This window comes from Saccostrea cucullata, unplaced genomic scaffold (assembly GCF_032062105.1).
Source record: "Saccostrea cucullata isolate Sc308-1 unplaced genomic scaffold, CSIRO_AGI_Scuc_v1 ctg91, whole genome shotgun sequence".
Lineage (NCBI taxonomy): Eukaryota > Metazoa > Mollusca > Bivalvia > Ostreida > Ostreidae > Saccostrea > Saccostrea cuccullata.
This window is the reverse complement of record NW_026930680.1, coordinates 344,364-363,587: the sequence shown is the minus strand read 5'-3', so window position 1 is coordinate 363,587 and position 19,224 is coordinate 344,364. Positions and strand designations below refer to the sequence as shown.

The 19,224-nt window shown below is 40.4% G+C and overlaps 1 protein-coding gene across 1 annotated transcript in view; it reads right to left on the bottom strand.

Annotated features, from left to right (window-relative positions):
* Nucleotides 1-19,224, bottom strand: part of LOC134229592 (mucin-2-like) — a 77,404-nt gene that overhangs the window by 21,310 nt on the left and 36,870 nt on the right. The window contains exons 3-16 of the mRNA XM_062711342.1: nt 17,391-18,338; nt 11,631-16,376; nt 8,496-8,993; nt 5,275-5,444; nt 3,985-4,129; nt 3,463-3,658; nt 3,082-3,332; nt 2,648-2,900; nt 2,153-2,395; nt 1,843-1,971; nt 1,477-1,680; nt 1,041-1,295; nt 663-864; nt 293-459 (exon numbers count right to left, since the gene is read on the bottom strand). Of these exons, the coding sequence (XP_062567326.1) occupies nt 293-459; nt 663-864; nt 1,041-1,295; nt 1,477-1,680; nt 1,843-1,971; nt 2,153-2,395; nt 2,648-2,900; nt 3,082-3,332; nt 3,463-3,658; nt 3,985-4,129; nt 5,275-5,444; nt 8,496-8,993; nt 11,631-16,376; nt 17,391-18,338 (8,407 nt within the window). The remainder of the gene's footprint in view (nt 1-292; nt 460-662; nt 865-1,040; nt 1,296-1,476; nt 1,681-1,842; nt 1,972-2,152; nt 2,396-2,647; nt 2,901-3,081; nt 3,333-3,462; nt 3,659-3,984; nt 4,130-5,274; nt 5,445-8,495; nt 8,994-11,630; nt 16,377-17,390; nt 18,339-19,224) is intronic.

The window sequence follows — 19,224 nt, the reverse complement described above, 5'->3', positions numbered from 1 at the left end:
TTTTAAACCAATGAATTAAATTTGATACACACAGAATCTTTATTTTATACAGATATAATGTCGTTTTTTGCCTACTATTTTACTTTTTGATCAGTGACATTTTAAGTGTTCCATACCAAAACACGGTTATACTTTTATACTATGAACGGGAACAGGGGGTATCATTTTGTGAACTCATTGCCATTTTAAAACTACGTTCTGTCCCTTTCTTCTAACTTATAGTGTTTAGTTTAAACATTTGACTATATTAAAAGTGTTGAAAGGCAGGGTTTCTTTCCCTTGGCTATATTACCTGAGTATCCTAGTTTACATTCACATGTTGCTCTTTTAAAGAGTTCATTTTCGGAATTTCTTGTATTTGTGTAATTGCATATACCATTTCCGTTACAACCACTACATAGGATAATAGCGACATCTAGTGGAGAAGCTTCAACTTGTTGGTCATCTACGGCAGAGACACTTAAAAACGAAGATAACGTACTGTTAGTCATTTTAAAACATGTAAACAAAAACTGTTTCAAAATTTATGAATCGGGATTGTTGTGTCACTTGGTATAAATCGACACAAATATGGGAAAATACGTTACGGTAACATTTATTATAATGCCATGTTAAATTCAATTTTCGTAAATTTGTCTTTGCATAATGATGATCAGCATTACCTAATGCTTGTAACATTGGTATCATATGGTGTCCATGTCGCTATGCCTGTCATATTGTCAAACTGAAAGTTTGTGTTTGGCTGCTGTAAAATTTTGTATACAGCATTTTCGCCGTCATCAGAAATGTTGAATTTGATTTTCATAGTAACATTAACTTCTGCCTCGATCACAGTGTCTCCAACCACTTCCGGTGTCTCATTGGCTGAAAAAGAAAACATAATTGTTATCGGCTCTAAAATAATGCAGACATTCAATAACATTCAATAATATAAAGTTGTTGCACCGTTGATGATAAATGGCGCACCGTAAGCAATGAATCCTTACTTTTCAAAATATTTTAAACAAAAATTATATCTATCAGAAAATCTTAATGTGTACCTATGGCACTTGTTTCAGACTCGGAAGTGCTCTCTTCACTTCCGGAAGAAATAGCCAATGTTTTGTCGCCTGTGGCGAGAAAGTCAAAAATACAGGACTGGGAAGCAGATGCACCGCCACATTGTGCCTTAGCCTCGTTTTGTCTTTCTTCACTGAACTCGTCGATGAAAAAGGGAAGAAAATCCGGATGATTGTAGTCCTCGTGTGACAAACCAGTATCGTAGTGGAATATCGAAGTTGTTTCATTCACAGACCCTGCAAAGAGTATGATACATGATATTTTTTTTCTATTTGAACATTATCTCAATCATAAGACTTTAAAAGGGGTTATTATGGAAGAGGACACACAGAGACACATAGAGGTACATGTGTACTACGTATATATAAACGTTCTTTTCATCAAACCAAATATCATGTGTCTTGTACATGTACTCACAGGCTTGACCAAAGTTGAAGTATATGGCCCTCTCACTCCAAGTACTGTTTTCGGTCAGAGTTGTACCGTTGGGGAGAAGGAAATCGTTGCTTTTGTCGCCATCGAAATTTCCCATCAGCCCTGAAACGTTTCCTTTATAGACATCGTCAACAACAGCCTCACACGTCAAAAACCGCACACCAAGACTGACTTTGATTGTTATAGCTAAAATTGTCATGGTTTTTATGTTATTCATACTTTGAAAGCAATGAATGATATATTGGGAAATTTCTCAGAAAAGTTATTATTGTGAAAATTTTAATTTATTTGCAACAGTACTTTGAATTCTAAGATTATTCTTAAAGATCACCATAACATTCGACTTACAAGAATTAAGGAAAGAAGCAACAATTGTCTGGTTCTCTTGTCGTAGTTGTAGGTACTGCGTAGTGTATGTAAAGTTCAGATTCTCGAATTCTCTCGTCAAGTCGCGTCCATCACCTCTGATGTACATCTCTATAGAGACAATATTTTTTTCTTATGCATCATTGCACATCTGAGTTTTTAAAATGTTCATTTCAAATGGATCTCGTCAATCTGAAGTCTTTAGAATTAGTTTTATCTAGCGAGTGTTTTATAAAAAAAAAATCAACCATGGATCAGTCATTCTTTAATTTGACTTTTTTTGAAAACTTACTGTCTTTATTTCTTGACATTTCAATCTGAACGATTGCACCAGTCTGGTCTTTAGCGGCAAAAGCACTGAAAATTGTGGCATTAATGGTGGTTCCATTTTCGTTAGTTGCTAGATCAGTCCTAGCTTGGAGATCAAATTTAGTTTCTTCAGTATCTATTTTCATCATAGTGTATTCTCCGTAACCATTAAATGTGTACTGATGTCCATCCAAAGTACCAATATGAGGATCACCGAAAAACCAGGCTATTTAAGGATAACACGGATTAGTATTTTATGCAATGCCAAAAGTATAAAATTTAATGCACAAAACCTTAGGAAGTCGACCTCTAAGAATGATATTAAATAATAAATCAATCATTTAATTAATTACTTTAAAAAATTAAATCAGTGTAAATAATATGATCATTGAAATTGCATAGCAGATAATTGTTCCTGCAAATATTATAACATAGGTTTTTTTTTTCAAAGGGGACAATGTTCAAGGCATATACTAACCTGCTCTAAATGGTGACCTGCGGTAACACCTCGTGATGGGTCGAACCTCGTAATACCAGTCACAATGTCCTGAATTACAGCAAATGTCTTTTGGCCGAACATCCTGATTGTAGTGATTAAACCGTTGAAAGAAAGGATTATACTCCATTAATGTGCCTGCCACTGGAGGTGACCGCCGACAGGAGCCGAGGACAGGGCGCCACCACCACCACCACCGCCAGGAGGACCACCAAAAGTAAGGATAACAACACTCCTACAGGACAATTATTGTTTGAAAGGCTCACTTTGACAATATAGTTGTTTAATAAATTCACTTTGAAAGAAGTAATGTAAACTTTATTAACATTTATTGAATTAATTGATGCAAGCTAAACAACATGTACAAAATATTGATAATTAATATCTATAAACCAAGAATCGAAATCCGTTTTTACCGCATTTCTACCAAATGTCATCGTGGCATAGCACATAACATTGTTCCTGTAGTCAATTCTGCTGAATGAAAAGCGTGGGTCAAATCTAAGGAGATTGCTATTACAGGGACATTGTAGCCACCGCGCCATGTTAGACAGTCGGTTAGCCACACCGCCCTCTTTGTTCTGCAGATACCAGCTAAAACATTCCCTCTCCTCTCTACTTAGCCGGACCACTGTTGTCAATTTGTATATCCAGAAACCATTCGTACCTAAAAATAAGGTGACATATGACTACGCTTACATTTCATAAACTTTTCCAAAAAGAGAACATGTAAACAAAATTTTCTTATTCGGAATATAGTTAAGCATATACGATAATGTCTGCAATTAATTATTTACCTCTATTCCCCGGGACAGAACTCATGCGAAAAGCAGCCCGTTGATTCGAGTAAGAATTCCTGGCGAAAAATCTTTTAAACCTGTATCCAATTGAAATCCTAAGGTTTCTTATAGGTCTGAGATTGACATCAATGTAATTAAAGACAACGAACGTGTTTTCTCCGTCCGATATCAATAGGCACTGAATGGTTACTTTCTGTTGTAGGAAAAAAACCAAAATAATTAACTCGCTGGAAAAGACTAGCTGAATTTGGTCATACTGCATTAAAAACTTCAAAAAGATATGTCTTTTCAAATAAATTAAACTAAATTAACTACCAATTTTCTCTGTTTAGGATTTTTTAAATGAAAAAAAAAATAAACAAAATACCAGTAATATTTATAGAAATTCCTGACTTTATATTTACAATGCCACAAATTAAATTTAACAATAAATTATTTGTAGATTAGTAGATGTCTTACAAAAAATGGCATTTGTATAGTGCTGCTAAAAATTGTCATTGTATATGTACATAGTTTTACCTGAGATCTATCAGCGTACAGCGCCATGTCTTTCCATGTGACCTTGACAAGCCAGCTGGTCGCAAAGTTTGGAAAATCTTGTGAGTAGAATTCTCTGATGATTGCATTGGCTCTTAATATTGCGCTGTGCTGACTTATAAATCCTCTAAATGAATTATAATTTTACAGTTTTATGAGTACTTAAATAATAAAAAAAAATCATGAAATGATTTTGGTGAAATTTGTACTTGCACCCTTGGATCTTTTGGAAAGTATTTTTTTTTTCATATAGAAAGAGCTAGAGCTCCCTATTTCTGTCTTTATTTGTAATCTGTAAGGTTTACAAAAATGATTATTTCAACTGTAGAAAATTGAGACCAAATTTACAATTCTATTCCTATCGGAGCTTTCTAAAGAGAAGGGAATTTGAGCAAGGATGTCGCAGCAAAAGGGGAGGGTATATATGAATCTTTGAAAAACACGATAAAAATCATTTTGTATCTGATTAAGAAGTATATTGGCAGATTTTGGTTTTTTAATGTACATGATGTACAAGTTAAAAAAACCCCACAGATAAAGCTTTTGAAATCCAAGTACCTATCTCAAATACTTCCCACACCCTTAATTTGAGAAACCAGGAAAAGATCTTAAATAGTAATTATCTCTAATAATTTTAAAACTCTTTAAGGTGAGCATTACCCCTGAACGACTGAAGATTTCTTCTCATACATTTTTGTTAAAAAAAGTTTTCTACATATTTTAAAACGAACATGGGGTTGACATTGGAGAAACATGAATACATTCCCACGGCAGTTATCCTTGTATAATTTTCTGGTATGCCTTGAAGGATAATGAAGTGTTAAACACTAGAGATGTTTTATAGTTCTCTCAGAATAACGTTAGATATTATGCATTCAAGACAAGGTAATTTGCTTCAAAGATTTAACTGATCTTTTTTTTTTTTTTGGGGGGGGGGGGGGGGGGGTAAGATCATCACATTCACATTCAAGTTGTTTTTAAAAACATAGGAATACATTCCTCAGTTAGGAACTTGTAGACAAGAAAATGAAAAAGGAATACTTCTAAGTTTAAGTGGCTTTTTAAATTTCAGTACCAGAATCTTTCCCGGACATAATTCGAACCACAATTTCAGTGGGAGTGTTTTTGTTTGTTAGTTTGTTTTGATTTTATTTTGTTTTCTTTTTTTTAAATGGGACCAATTTTTCGATGAAACAGAAGATAACTTAAAATATATAAACTTTAATAATAATGATTAAAAAAATAAAATATTAGATGTGAAGAAAATCTAACCTGGAGTAAGTCTGATAAAATACAGCACCGTTTCCATTATACTGATATGATGTCAAATCCGTCCAAAATGGACATATGATCTGTCGTCCAGAAATAACTGCCGAACTCATTTCATTAATAGAAAGACTGTTGTATCTCTCACCCATGCCTATTATACCATTTGTGCCAACCTGCATATTTACAATGTGTAAAAAAAGTAAAAAAAAATACTTTTTTCTAAGTATCACTGTCTGTTTTCATAAAGACTAAATTAAATCCAGATATACAGAAAATAGCGTTATATCTTTATTTTATTTTAATCATATCTATAATTTATAAGTAGGGATGGCAATCCATTGCAGAATTGCTAATGGGTTAAAGTATCAGTCACATTATCAAGCGATGGGGTATAGTATGATAATACTATGGGTAAAAAATTTATTTCAGAAACAAGTGCCTGTGGAGGGGGTATACGATTAGAAACCGATGCATTTTTTGTTGAAAATGAGATGGTTGCCGGCCGGACACCACTAGTGATCGGACGGTGACTGACGCCATTTTGCGAATCGGTGGGGTCATCGGTAGGAAATAATTCGTGGTTAAAATTTAGCGATGTCTCCAACGATGCCTCACAACGCTCCTCATCGGCAACCAATCATTAACACATCTTTCAAGGATCGGCTGATGTATAGTTGAGCGTCGTCCAATATCCGTTGAATCTGAGGTCAATGGGGGTTGAGTAGTGTTCAACAGATCATCGGTCGATGTTCGAGCAAACATTGGCCCGTAGTCGACCGATGTACGATCGATGTTCACCAATGTATGAGCGATGTAATATACATCAGCCGATTATCCTGGAACACCGTTTTATGATTAGCAATGCATCGCTGGGCCTTTGTAAGTCCGACCGGCAACCACGTCATTTTTATCATAAAACGCATTGGTTGCACATCGTATACCCAACGCTGGATAATGTGACTGGTATGTTAAGGACTACTAGGCCAGAGACCGATGTTGGGGCATCGTTAACACCACGGATTACCACCGGTCTACGGCTACCGTCCGGGAAATGTGACCTAGGCATAACCGCAAACATTTCCCACCTATTAACCGGTTAGTCGTATCAAGATATACGTATACATTTTGAAATATTTTCTTTTCATACACACAAGAAAGCTAAAAAGACGTTAGAATTAAATTGTTTATTATTTTGATCAGGGAATTTTATGTATATAAAAGTGTGTTTTTTTTTATTTAAATAGACAAGAACAATTTAAGAAAACCATGAATCTTGCTGAGAAGTCAGTCAGGGATAATTTTCCAACGCAGATGTTAAAGAAGTTAATTCTGCATTGTCAACATACATGTAATTAGACTATGTCTGAACGCTAACTTTATTAAAAATACAACGTTCTTTATAATAATATAGTTTAATAGATAACGGCAAATATTGACATACTATAATTAAAAGTGCTTAACGTTGATGTTTTAATATCATTAAAAATCCACAGGACTATCTGGGTAACAGCATGATGTTTTAAAAACAGTAATTAACACTTTACGAATTGACCAATTACCCTGCGACCTCAATCTGGAGAGCTATAATTACCTCCAAATATTCTTCATTATAAGATGTGTTAAACACTAAAATAAAAATCTATGCAGCGCTTTCCTTTCTGAAAAAAACAAAAAAAAGGAACGGAAGGAATTTTAAGGAAACTGGGCTCAAATTTACATGTTTTATTTTTTTCCGACTAACCGATTACGGATTTTCTAACCGATTAATATCATTCCGACCGATTAATCGATTAACTGGTTACAAATTGCCATCCCTACTTATATGCAAAAAATATGACAGATCACGCGTGACAACGGTTCAGTGGATCGCGTACTTTTTGATTAACCTTTCACAATGACGTCATCTTCAGCATTAGCTAGCCATAAACTGGACAGAATACCTCACAAATTAAAATCGTTTGAATACCGCAAATATCAACTTCAAAGGTTTCGGATCAACAGAGTTTGACCACAGCAACATGCACCAGTACCGCTGAAGCATTATCGCAAGCCTGATGTAAATGTCAGAGTGCATAGGCTTTGTAAATAACGTTTCACAAGAATCTGCTTTTGAAAGGATGATAGATTTGGTGTTGATGTATGAAAAATGGTATTACATATATATGTATATACATATATACAAGGAGGGAAAACGCAGTCATGTTCGACTTGTTTGACTAAGTTAATCGCATTCTTTGGAATTCACAACAACCTGTTTCTGACAATCGTTCGATATAAACCAAACTGAGCATACACAGGAAAAATTGGATACATGTATGCATGACAGCTAAAAACAGTAACATTCCTAGACTCAGCAACAGCTGACAAAGCTCTACATTTAGATTGGGACTCCAATACAGTTTTTATACACTCTTCCTTCCATCAGATGCATTGTTAAGTATTTTGTCGAGGGGGATACTAGTCATAAGATATTGATTTTTGAGTTTGAATGGTAAAATACCTGTATATGATTTATAAATATAGATATTTGTAAAAAGTGAGGCTTGTATGTTTTTGTAAATGAAATTTGAATGAGAGAAACTGTTTCAGACAATGATGATCTGTGAAAAAACGTATTATGAATTTTAAAAGGTAACGTCATTAAAAGACATTTGATTTACAATTGCTATCTTGTGAAAGCAGTTAAGCGATAAAAAATTAAACATTGACTCTCAAAAGTATACAGCTGGAAGTAGTGTCAGCTAAAGAAATTTCAAATGATTGAAAATGCTTTTAATGAGGTATATGTATATGTTGAATGTAAAGGAATAGTATATTTGAAAACCTCATGATGCTCTGTTGTCAAATGGTACAATATTGCTGAGGTTGTTCCATGGTTACAAAAGATGTTGATTTAAAGTTAAGAAACATAATTTCTAATTCTATTAAATAAAATGGATTGAAGTTTCAGATCTCAACAAAACGCTTTTTTTTTACATCTATAGATGTACTCATTTTAATTTTTTTAAAAACAGATTTAAAAAGATTTAATTTCTAGAACACCCCTCGTACATATTTATTTATGTGGTATTTGTTTAAGTATTTTTTTCAAAAGACATGAAGTTATTTGAACTTAGTTTTTGATTTTCAAATGCAACTGCTTGCTAAAAAATTCTAACTCAAAACAAAAGAGAACTCTAAAGTATCGAAAAACTTCATTTTCTTATAACTACATATGAACTTACATAAACAATCGAAAATCCACCATCTGACCCATCTCCAACGAATACTTGGGTTTCCGATTGCAATTTAGCACTTGTAAGGTCATCACCAACCAAGGAAAAATCTCCAGCACTAGTCCCATACTCCAGAGTTAAAGTAGTTGTAGTAGTTGGACTTTCAGTAGTTGTGGTAAATGTCAGAGCCTCAGTTGTAGTAGTGGTCAAGGCTTCTGTAGTGGTAGTTGTTGGTGGCTGTGTAGTTGTTGTAGTGGTTGGACTTTCAGTGGTTGTGGTAGTTGTTGGTGCTTCAGTAGTAGTAGTAGTGGTCAAGACTTCTGTAGTGGTAGTTGTTGGTGCCTGTGTAGTTGTTGTAGTGGTTGGACTTTCAGTGGTTGTGGTAGTTATTGGTGCTTCAGTAGTAGTAGTTGTTGTGGTCAAGGCTTCTGTAGTGGTAGTTGTTGGTGCCTGTGTAGTTGTTGTAGTGGTTGGACTTTCAGTGGTTGTGGTAGTTGTTGGTGCTTCAGTAGTAGTAGTAGTGGTCAAGGCTTCTGTAGTGGTAGTTGTTGGTGCCTGTGTAGTTGTTGTAGTGGTTGGACTTTCAGTGGTTGTGGTAGTTGTTGGTGCTTCAGTAGTAGTAGTAGTGGTCAAGGCTTCTGTAGTGGTAGTTCTTGGTGCCAGTGTAGTTTTTGTTGTGGTTGGACTTTCAGTGGTTGTGGTAGTTGTTGGTGCTTCAGTAGTAGTAGTAGTGGTCAAGGCTTCTGTAGTGGTTGTTGTTGGTGCCTGTGTAGTTGTTGTAGTGGTTGGACTTTCAGTGCTTGTGGTAGTTGTTGGTGCTTCAGTAGTAGTAGTAGTAGTGGTCAAGGCTTCTGTAGTGGTAGTTGTTGGTGCCTGTGTAGTTGTTGTAGTTGTTGGACTTTCAGTGGTTGTGGTAGTTGTTGGTGCTTCAGTAGTAGTAGTAGTAGTGGTCAAGGCTTCTGTAGTGGTAGTTGTTGGTGCCTGTGTAGTTGTTGTAGTGGTTGGACTTTCAGTGGTTGTGGTAGTTGTTGGTGCTTCAGTAGTAGTAGTGGTCAAGGCTTCTGTAGTGGTAGTTGTTGGTGCCTGTGTAGTTGTTGTAGTGGTTGGACTTTCAGTGGTTGTGCTAGTTGTTGGTGCTTCAGTAGTAGTAGTAGTGGTCAAAGCTTTTGTAGTGGTTGTTGTTGGTGCCTGTGTAGTTGTTGTAGTGGTTGGACTTTCAGTGGTTGTGGTAGTTGTTGGTGCTTCAGTAGTAGTAGTAGTGGTCAAGGCTTCTGTAGTGGTAGTTGTTGGTGCCTGTGTAGTTGTTGTAGTTGTTGGACTTTCAGTGGTTGTGGTAGTTGTTGGTGCTTCAGTAGTAGTAGTAGTGGTCAAGGCTTCTGTAGTGGTAGTTGTTGGTGCCTGTGTAGTTGTTGTAGTGGTTGGACTTTCAGTGGTTGTGGTAGTTGTTGGTGCTTCAGTAGTAGTAGTAGTGGTCAAGGCTTCTGTAGTGGTAGTTCTGGGTGCCTGTGTGGTTGTTGTACTGGTTGGACTTTCAGTGGTTGTGGTAGTTGTTGGTGCTTCAGTAGTAGTAGTAGTGGTCAAGGCTTCTGTAGTGGTAGTTGTTGGTGCCTGTGTAGTTGTTGTAGTGGTTAGACTTTCAGTGGTTGTGGTAGTTGTTGGTGCTTCAGTAGTAGTAGTAGTGGTCAAGGCTTCTGTAGTGGTAGTTGTTGGTGCCTGTGTAGTTGTTGTAGTGGTTGGACTTTCAGTGGTTGTGGTAGTTGTTGGTGCTTCAGTAGTAGTAGTAGTGGTGGTCAAGGCTTCTGTAGTGGTAGTTGTTGGTGCCTGTGTAGTTGTTGTAGTGGTTGGACTTTCAGTGGTTGTGGTAGTTGTTGGTGCTTCAGTAGTAGTAGTAGTGGTCAAGGCTTCTGTAGTGGCAGCTGTTGGTGCCTGTGTAGTTGTTGTAGTGGTTGGACTTTCAGTGGTTGTGGTAGTTGTTGGTGCTTCAGTAGTAGTAGTGGTCAAGGCTTCTGTAGTGGTAGTTGTTGGTGCCTGTGTAGTTGTTGTAGTGGTTGGACTTTCAGTGGTTGTGGTAGTTGTTGGTGCTTCAGTAGTAGTAGTAGTGGTCAAGGCTTCTGTAGTGGTAGTTGTTGGTGCCTGTGTAGTTGTTGTAGTGGTTGGACTTTCAGTGGTTGTGGTAGTTGTTGGTGCTTCAGTAGTAGTAGTAGTGGTCAAGGCTTCTGTAGTGGTAGTTGTTGGTGCCTGTGTAGTTGTTGTAGTGGTTGGACTTTCAGTGGTTGTGGTAGTTATTGATGCTTCAGTAGTTGTAGTAGTGGTCAAGGCCTCTGTAGTGGTAGTTGTTGGTGCCTGTGTAGTTGTTGTAGTGGTTGGACTTTCAGTGGTTGTTGTAGTTGTTGGTGCTTCAGTAGTAGTAGTAGTGGTCAAGGCTTCTGTAGTGGTAGTTGTTGGTGCCTGTGTAGTTGTTGTAGTGGTTGGACTTTCAGTGGTTGTGGTTGTTGGTGCTTCAGTAGTTGTAGTAGTGGTCAAGGCTTCTGTAGTGATAGTTGTTGGTGCCTGTGTAGTTGTTGTAGTGGTTGGACTTTCAGTGGTTGTGGTAGTTGTTGGTGCTTCAGTAGTAGTAGTAGTGGTCAAGGCTTCTGTAGTGGTAGTTGTTGGTGCCTGTGTAGTTGTTGTAGTGGTTGGACTTTCAGTGGTTGTGGTAGTTGTTGGTGCTTCAGTAGTAGTAGTAGTGGTCAAGGCTTCTGTAGTGGTAGTTGTTGGTGCCTGTGTAGTTGTTGTAGTGGTTGGACTTTCAGTGGTTGTGGTAGTTGTTGGTGCTTCAGTAGTAGTAGTAGTGGTCAAGGCTTCTGTAGTGGTAGTTGTTGGTGCCTGTGTAGTTGTTGTAGTGGTTGGACTTTCAGTGGTTGTGGTAGTTGTTGGTGCTTCAGTAGTAGTAGTAGTGGTCAAGGCTTCTGTAGTGGTAGTTGTTGGTGCCTGTGTAGTTGTTGTAGTGGTTGGACTTTCAGTGGTTGTGGTAGTTGTTGGTGCTTCAGTAGTAGTAGTAGTGGTCAAGGCTTCTGTAGTGGTAGTTGTTGGTGCCTGTGTAGTTGTTGTAGTGGTTGGACTTTCAGTGGTTGTGGTAGTTGTTGGTGCTTCAGTAGTAGTAGTAGTGGTCAAGGCTTCTGTAGTGGTAGTTGTTGGTGCCTGTGTAGTTGTTGTAGTGGTTGGACTTTCAGTGGTTGTGGTAGTTGTTGGTGCTTCAGTAGTAGTAGTAGTGGTCAAGGCTTCTGTAGTGGTAGTTGTTGGTGCCTGTGTAGTTGTTGTAGTGGTTGGACTTTCAGTGGTTGTGGTAGTTGTTGGTGCTTCAGTAGTAGTAGTAGTGGTCAAGGCTTCTGTAGTGGTAGTTGTTGGTGCCTGTGTAGTTGTTGTAGTGGTTGGACTTTCAGTGGTTGTGGTAGTTGTTGGTGCTTCAGTAGTAGTAGTAGTGGTCAAGGCTTCTGTAGTGGTAGTTGTTGGTGCCTGTGTAGTTGTTGTAGTGGTTGGACTTTCAGTGGTTGTGGTAGTTGTTGGTGCTTCAGTAGTAGTAGTAGTGGTCAAGGCTTCTGTAGTGGTAGTTGTTGGTGCCTGTGTAGTTGTTGTAGTGGTTGGACTTTCAGTGGTTGTGGTAGTTGTTGGTGCTTCAGTAGTAGTAGTAGTGGTCAAGGCTTCTGTAGTGGTAGTTGTTGGTGCCTGTGTAGTTGTTGTAGTGGTTGGACTTTCAGTGGTTGTGGTAGTTGTTGGTGCTTCAGTAGTAGTAGTAGTAGTGGTCAAGGCTTCTGTAGTGGTAGTTGTTGGTGCCTGTGTAGTTGTTGTAGTGGTTGGACTTTCAGTGGTTGTGGTAGTTGTTGGTGCTTCAGTAGTAGTAGTAGTGGTCAAGGCTTCTGTAGTGGTAGTTGTTGGTGCCTGTGTAGTTGTTGTAGTGGTTGGACTTTCAGTGGTTGTGGTAGTTGTTGGTGCTTCAGTAGTAGTAGTAGTGGTCAAGGCTTCTGTAGTGGTAGTTGTTGGTGCCTGTGTAGTTGTTGTTGTGGTTGGACTTTCAGTGGTTGTGGTAGTTGTTGGTGCTTCAGTAGTAGTAGTAGTAGTGGTCAAGGCTTCTGTAGTGGTAGTTGTTGGTGCCTGTGTAGTTGTTGTAGTGGTTGGACTTTCAGTGGTTGTGGTAGTTGTTGGTGCTTCAGTAGTAGTAGTAGTGGTCAAGGCTTCTGTAGTGGTAGTTGTTGGTGCCTGTGTAGTTGTTGTAGTGGTTGGACTTTCAGTGGTTGTGGTAGTTGTTGGTGCTTCAGTAGTAGTAGTAGTGGTCAAGGCTTCTGTAGTGGTAGTTGTTGGTGCCTGTGTAGTTGTTGTAGTGGTTGGACTTTCAGTGGTTGTGGTAGTTGTTGGTGCTTCAGTAGTAGTAGTAGTGGTCAAGGCTTCTGTAGTGGTAGTTGTTGGTGCCTGTGTAGTTGTTGTAGTGGTTGGACTTTCAGTGGTTGTGGTAGTTGTTGGTGCTTCAGTAGTAGTAGTAGTAGTGGTCAAGGCTTCTGTAGTGGTAGTTGTTGGTGCCTGTGTAGTTGTTGTAGTGGTTGGACTTTCAGTGGTTGTGGTAGTTGTTGGTGCTTCAGTAGTAGTAGTAGTGGTCAAGGCTTCTGTAGTGGTAGTTGTTGGTGCCTGTGTAGTTGTTGTAGTGGTTGGACTTTCAGTGGTTGTGGTAGTTGTTGGTGCTTCAGTAGTAGTAGTAGTGGTCAAGGCTTCTGTAGTGGTAGTTGTTGGTGCCTGTGTAGTTGTTGTAGTGGTTGGACTTTCAGTGGTTGTGGTAGTTGTTGGTGCTTCAGTAGTAGTAGTAGTGGTCAAGGCTTCTGTAGTGGTAGTTGTTGGTGCCTGTGTAGTTGTTGTAGTGGTTGGACTTTCAGTGGTTGTGGTAGTTGTTGGTGCTTCAGTAGTAGTAGTAGTGGTCAAGGCTTCTGTAGTGGTAGTTGTTGGTGCCTGTGTAGTTGTTGTAGTGGTTGGACTTTCAGTGGTTGTGGTAGTTGTTGGTGCTTCAGTAGTAGTAGTAGTGGTCAAGGCTTCTGTAGTGGTAGTTGTTGGTGCCTGTGTAGTTGTTGTAGTGGTTGGACTTTCAGTGGTTGTGGTAGTTGTTGGTGCTTCAGTAGTAGTAGTAGTGGTCAAGGCTTCTGTAGTGGTAGTTGTTGGTGCCTGTGTAGTTGTTGTAGTGGTTGGACTTTCAGTGGTTGTGGTAGTTGTTGGTGCTTCAGTAGTAGTAGTAGTAGTGGTCAAGGCTTCTGTAGTGGTAGTTGTTGGTGCCTGTGTAGTTGTTGTAGTGGTTGGACTTTCAGTGGTTGTGGTAGTTGTTGGTGCTTCAGTAGTAGTAGTAGTGGTCAAGGCTTCTGTAGTGGTAGTTGTTGGTGCCTGTGTAGTTGTTGTAGTGGTTGGACTTTCAGTGGTTGTGGTAGTTGTTGGTGCTTCAGTAGTAGTAGTAGTGGTCAAGGCTTCTGTAGTGGTAGTTGTTGGTGCCTGTGTAGTTGTTGTAGTGGTTGGACTTTCAGTGGTTGTGGTAGTTGTTGGTGCTTCAGTAGTAGTAGTAGTAGTGGTCAAGGCTTCTGTAGTGGTAGTTGTTGGTGCCTGTGTAGTTGTTGTAGTGGTTGGACTTTCAGTGGTTGTGGTAGTTGTTGGTGCTTCAGTAGTAGTAGTAGTGGTCAAGGCTTCTGTAGTGGTAGTTGTTGGTGCCTGTGTAGTTGTTGTAGTGGTTGGACTTTCAGTGGTTGTGGTAGTTGTTGGTGCTTCAGTAGTAGTAGTAGTGGTCAAGGCTTCTGTAGTGGTAGTTGTTGGTGCCTGTGTAGTTGTTGTAGTGGTTGGACTTTCAGTGGTTGTGGTAGTTGTTGGTGCTTCAGTAGTAGTAGTAGTGGTGGTCAAGGCTTCTGTAGTGGTAGTTGTTGGTGCCTGTGTAGTTGTTGTAGTGGTTGGACTTTCAGTGGTTGTGGTAGTTGTTGGTGCTTCAGTAGTAGTAGTAGTGGTCAAGGCTTCTGTAGTGGTAGTTGTTGGTGCCTGTGTAGTTGTTGTAGTGGTTGGACTTTCAGTGGTTGTGGTAGTTGTTGGTGCTTCAGTAGTAGTAGTAGTAGTGGTCAAGGCTTCTGTAGTGGTAGTTGTTGGTGCCTGTGTAGTTGTTGTAGTGGTTGGACTTTCAGTGGTTGTGGTAGTTGTTGGTGCTTCAGTAGTAGTAGTAGTGGTCAAGGCTTCTGTAGTGGTAGTTGTTGGTGCCTGTGTAGTTGTTGTAGTGGTTGGACTTTCAGTGGTTGTGGTAGTTGTTGGTGCTTCAGTAGTAGTAGTAGTGGTCAAGGCTTCTGTAGTGGTAGTTGTTGGTGCCTGTGTAGTTGTTGTAGTGGTTGGACTTTCAGTGGTTGTGGTAGTTGTTGGTGCTTCAGTAGTAGTAGTAGTAGTGGTCAAGGCTTCTGTAGTGGTAGTTGTTGGTGCCTGTGTAGTTGTTGTAGTGGTTGGACTTTCAGTGGTTGTGGTAGTTGTTGGTGCTTCAGTAGTAGTAGTAGTGGTCAAGGCTTCTGTAGTGGTAGTTGTTGGTGCCTGTGTAGTTGTTGTAGTGGTTGGACTTTCAGTGGTTGTGGTAGTTGTTGGTGCTTCAGTAGTAGTAGTAGTGGTCAAGGCTTCTGTAGTGGTAGTTGTTGGTGCCTGTGTAGTTGTTGTAGTGGTTGGACTTTCAGTGGTTGTGGTAGTTGTTGGTGCTTCAGTAGTAGTAGTAGTAGTGGTCAAGGCTTCTGTAGTGGTAGTTGTTGGTGCCTGTGTAGTTGTTGTAGTGGTTGGACTTTCAGTGGTTGTGGTAGTTGTTGGTGCTTCAGTAGTAGTAGTAGTGGTCAAGGCTTCTGTAGTGGTAGTTGTTGGTGCCTGTGTAGTTGTTGTAGTGGTTGGACTTTCAGTGGTTGTGGTAGTTGTTGGTGCTTCAGTAGTAGTAGTAGTGGTCAAGGCTTCTGTAGTGGTAGTTGTTGGTGCCTGTGTAGTTGTTGTAGTGGTTGGACTTTCAGTGGTTGTGGTAGTTGTTGGTGCTTCAGTAGTAGTAGTAGTGGTCAAGGCTTCTGTAGTGGTAGTTGTTGGTGCCTGTGTAGTTGTTGTAGTGGTTGGACTTTCAGTGGTTGTGGTAGTTGTTGGTGCTTCAGTAGTAGTAGTAGTGGTCAAGGCTTCTGTAGTGGTAGTTGTTGGTGCCTGTGTAGTTGTTGTAGTGGTTGGACTTTCAGTGGTTGTGGTAGTTGTTGGTGCTTCAGTAGTAGTAGTAGTGGTCAAGGCTTCTGTAGTGGTAGTTGTTGGTGCCTGTGTAGTTGTTGTAGTGGTTGGACTTTCAGTGGTTGTGGTAGTTGTTGGTGCTTCAGTAGTAGTAGTAGTGGTCAAGGCTTCTGTAGTGGTAGTTGTTGGTGCCTGTGTAGTTGTTGTAGTGGTTGGACTTTCAGTGGTTGTGGTAGTTGTTGGTGCTTCAGTAGTAGTAGTAGTGGTCAAGGCTTCTGTAGTGGTAGTTGTTGGTGCCTGTGTAGTTGTTGTAGTGGTTGGACTTTCAGTGGTTGTGGTAGTTGTTGGTGCTTCAGTAGTAGTAGTAGTGGTCAAGGCTTCTGTAGTGGTAGTTGTTGGTGCCTGTGTAGTTGTTGTAGTGGTTGGACTTTCAGTGGTTGTGGTAGTTGTTGGTGCTTCAGTAGTAGTAGTAGTGGTGGTCAAGGCTTCTGTAGTGGTAGTTGTTGGTGCCTGTGTAGTTGTTGTAGTGGTTGGACTTTCAGTGGTTGTGGTAGTTGTTGGTGCTTCAGTAGTAGTAGTTCTTGTGGTCAAGGCTTCTGTAGTGGTAGTTGTTGGTGCCTGTGTAGTTGTTGTAGTGGTTGGACTTTCAGTGGTTGTGGTAGTTGTTGGTGCTTCAGTAGTAGTAGTAGTGGTCAAGGCTTCTGTAGTGGTAGTTGTTGGTGCCTGTGTAGTTGTTGTAGTGGTTGGACTTTCAGTGGTTGTGGTAGTTGTTGGTGCTTCAGTAGTAGTAGTAGTGGTCAAGGCTTCTGTAGTGGTAGTTGTTGGTGCCTGTGTAGTTGTTGTAGTGGTTGGACTTTCAGTGGTTGTGGTAGTTGTTGGTGCTTCAGTAGTAGTAGTAGTGGTCAAGGCTTCTGTAGTGGTAGTTGTTGGTGCCTGTGTAGTTGTTGTAGTGGTTGGACTTTCAGTGGTTGTGGTAGTTGTTGGTGCTTCAGTAGTAGTAGTAGTGGTCAAGGCTTCTGTAGTGGTAGTTGTTGGTGCCTGTGTAGTTGTTGTAGTGGTTGGACTTTCAGTGGTTGTGGTAGTTGTTGGTGCTTCAGTAGTAGTAGTAGTGGTCAAGGCTTCTGTAGTGGTAGTTGTTGGTGCCTGTGTAGTTGTTGTAGTGGTTGGACTTTCAGTGGTTGTGGTAGTTGTTGGTGCTTCAGTAGTAGTAGTAGTGGTCAAGGCTTCTGTAGTGGTAGTTGTTGGTGCCTGTGTAGTTGTTGTAGTGGTTGGACTTTCAGTGGTTGTGGTAGTTGTTGGTGCTTCAGTAGTAGTAGTAGTGGTCAAGGCTTCTGTAGTGGTAGTTGTTGGTGCCTGTGTAGTTGTTGTAGTGGTTGGACTTTCAGTGGTTGTGGTAGTTGTTGGTGCTTCAGTAGTAGTAGTAGTGGTCAAGGCTTCTGTAGTGGTAGTTGTTGGTGCCTGTGTAGTTGTTGTAGTGGTTGGACTTTCAGTGGTTGTGGTAGTTGTTGGTGCTTCAGTAGTAGTAGTAGTGGTCAAGGCTTCTGTAGTGGTAGTTGTTGGTGCCTGTGTAGTTGTTGTAGTGGTTGGACTTTCAGTGGTTGTGGTAGTTGTTGGTGCTTCAGTAGTAGTAGTAGTGGTCAAGGCTTCTGTAGTGGTAGTTGTTGGTGCCTGTGTAGTTGTTGTAGTGGTTGGACTTTCAGTGGTTGTGGTAGTTGTTGGTGCTTCAGTAGTAGTAGTAGTGGTCAAGGCTTCTGTAGTGGTAGTTGTTGGTGCCTGTGTAGTTGTTGTAGTTGTTGGACTTTCAGTGGTTGTGGTAGTTGTTGGTGCTTCAGTAGTAGTAGTAGTGGTCAAGGCTTCTGTAGTGGTAGTTGTTGGTGCCTGTGTAGTTGTTGTAGTGGTTGGACTTTCAGTGGTTGTGGTAGTTGTTGGTGCTTCAGTAGTAGTAGTAGTGGTCAAGGCTTCTGTAGTGGTAGTTGTTGGTGCCTGTGTAGTTGTTGTAGTGGTTGGACTTTCAGTGGTTGTGGTAGTTGTTGGTGCTTCAGTAGTAGTAGTAGTGGTCAAGGCTTCTGTAGTGGTAGTTGTTGGTGCCTGTGTAGTTGTTGTAGTGGTTGGACTTTCAGTGGTTGTGGTAGTTGTTGGTGCTTCAGTAGTAGTAGTAGTAGTGGTCAAGGCTTCTGTAGTGGTAGTTGTTGGTGCCTGTGTAGTTGTTGTAGTGGTTGGACTTTCAGTGGTTGTGGTAGTTGTTGGTGCTTCAGTAGTTGTAGTAGTGGTCAAGGCTTCTGTAGTGGTAGTTGTTGGTGCCTGTGTAGTTGTTGTAGTGGTTGGACTTTCAGTGGTTGTGGTAGTTGTTGGTGCTTCAGTAGTAGTAGTAGTGGTCAAGGCTTCTGTAGTGGTAGTTGTTGGTGCCTGTGTAGTTGTTGTAGTGGTTGGACTTTCAGTGGTTGTGGTCGTTGTTGGTGTTTCAGTAGTAGTAGTAGTGGTCAAGGCTTCTGTAGTGGTAGTTGTTGGTGCCTGTGTAGTTGTTGTAGTTGTTGGACTTTCAGTGGTTGTGGTAGTTGTTGGTGCTTCAGTAGTAGTAGTAGTGGTCAAGGCTTCTGTAGTGGTAGTTGTTGGTGCCTGTGTAGTTGTTGTAGTGGTTGGACTTTCAGTGGTTGTGGTAGTTGTTGGTGCTTCAGTAGTAGTAGTAGTGGTCAAGGCTTCTGTAGTGGTAGTTGTTGGTGCCTGTGTAGTTGTTGTAGTGGTTGGACTTTCAGTGGTTGTGGTAGTTGTTGGTGCTTCAGTAGTAGTAGTAATGGTCAAGGCTTCTGTAGTGGTAGTTGTTGGTGGCTGTGTAGTTGTTGTAGTGGTTGGACTTTCTGTGGTTGTGGTAGTTTTTAGTGCTTCAGTAGTAGTAGTAGTGGTCAAGGTTTCTGTAGTGGTAGTTGTTGGTGCCTGTGTAGTTGTTGTAGTGGTTGGACTTTCAGTGGTTGTGGTAGTTGTTGGTGCTTCAGTAGTAGTAGTAGTGGTCAAGGCTTCTGTAGTGGTAGTTGTTGGTGCCTGTGTAGTTGTTGTAGTGGTTGGACTTTCAGTGGTTGTGGTAGTTGTTGGTACTTCAGTAGTAGTAGTAGTAGTGGTCAAGGCTTCTGTAGTGGTAGTTGTTGGTGCCTGTGTAGTTGTTGTAGTGGTTGGACTTTCAGTGGTTGTGGTAGTTGTTGGTGCTTCAGTAGTTGTAGTAGTGGTAGTCAAGGCTTCTGTAGTGGTAGTTGTTGGTGCCTGTGTAGTTGTTGTAGTTGTTGGACTTTCAGTGGTTGTGGTAGTTGTTGGTGCTTCAGTAGTAGTAGTAGTGGTCAAGGCTTCTGTAGTGGTAGTTGTAGGTGCCTGTGTAGTTGTTGTAGTTGTTGGACTTTCAGTGGTTGTGGTAGTTGTTGGTGCTTCAGTAGTAGTAGTAGTGGTCAAGGTTTCTGTAGTGGTAGTTGTAGGTGCCTGTGTAGTTGTTGTAGTGGTTGGACTTTCAGTGGTTGTGGTAGTTGTTGGTGCTTCAGTA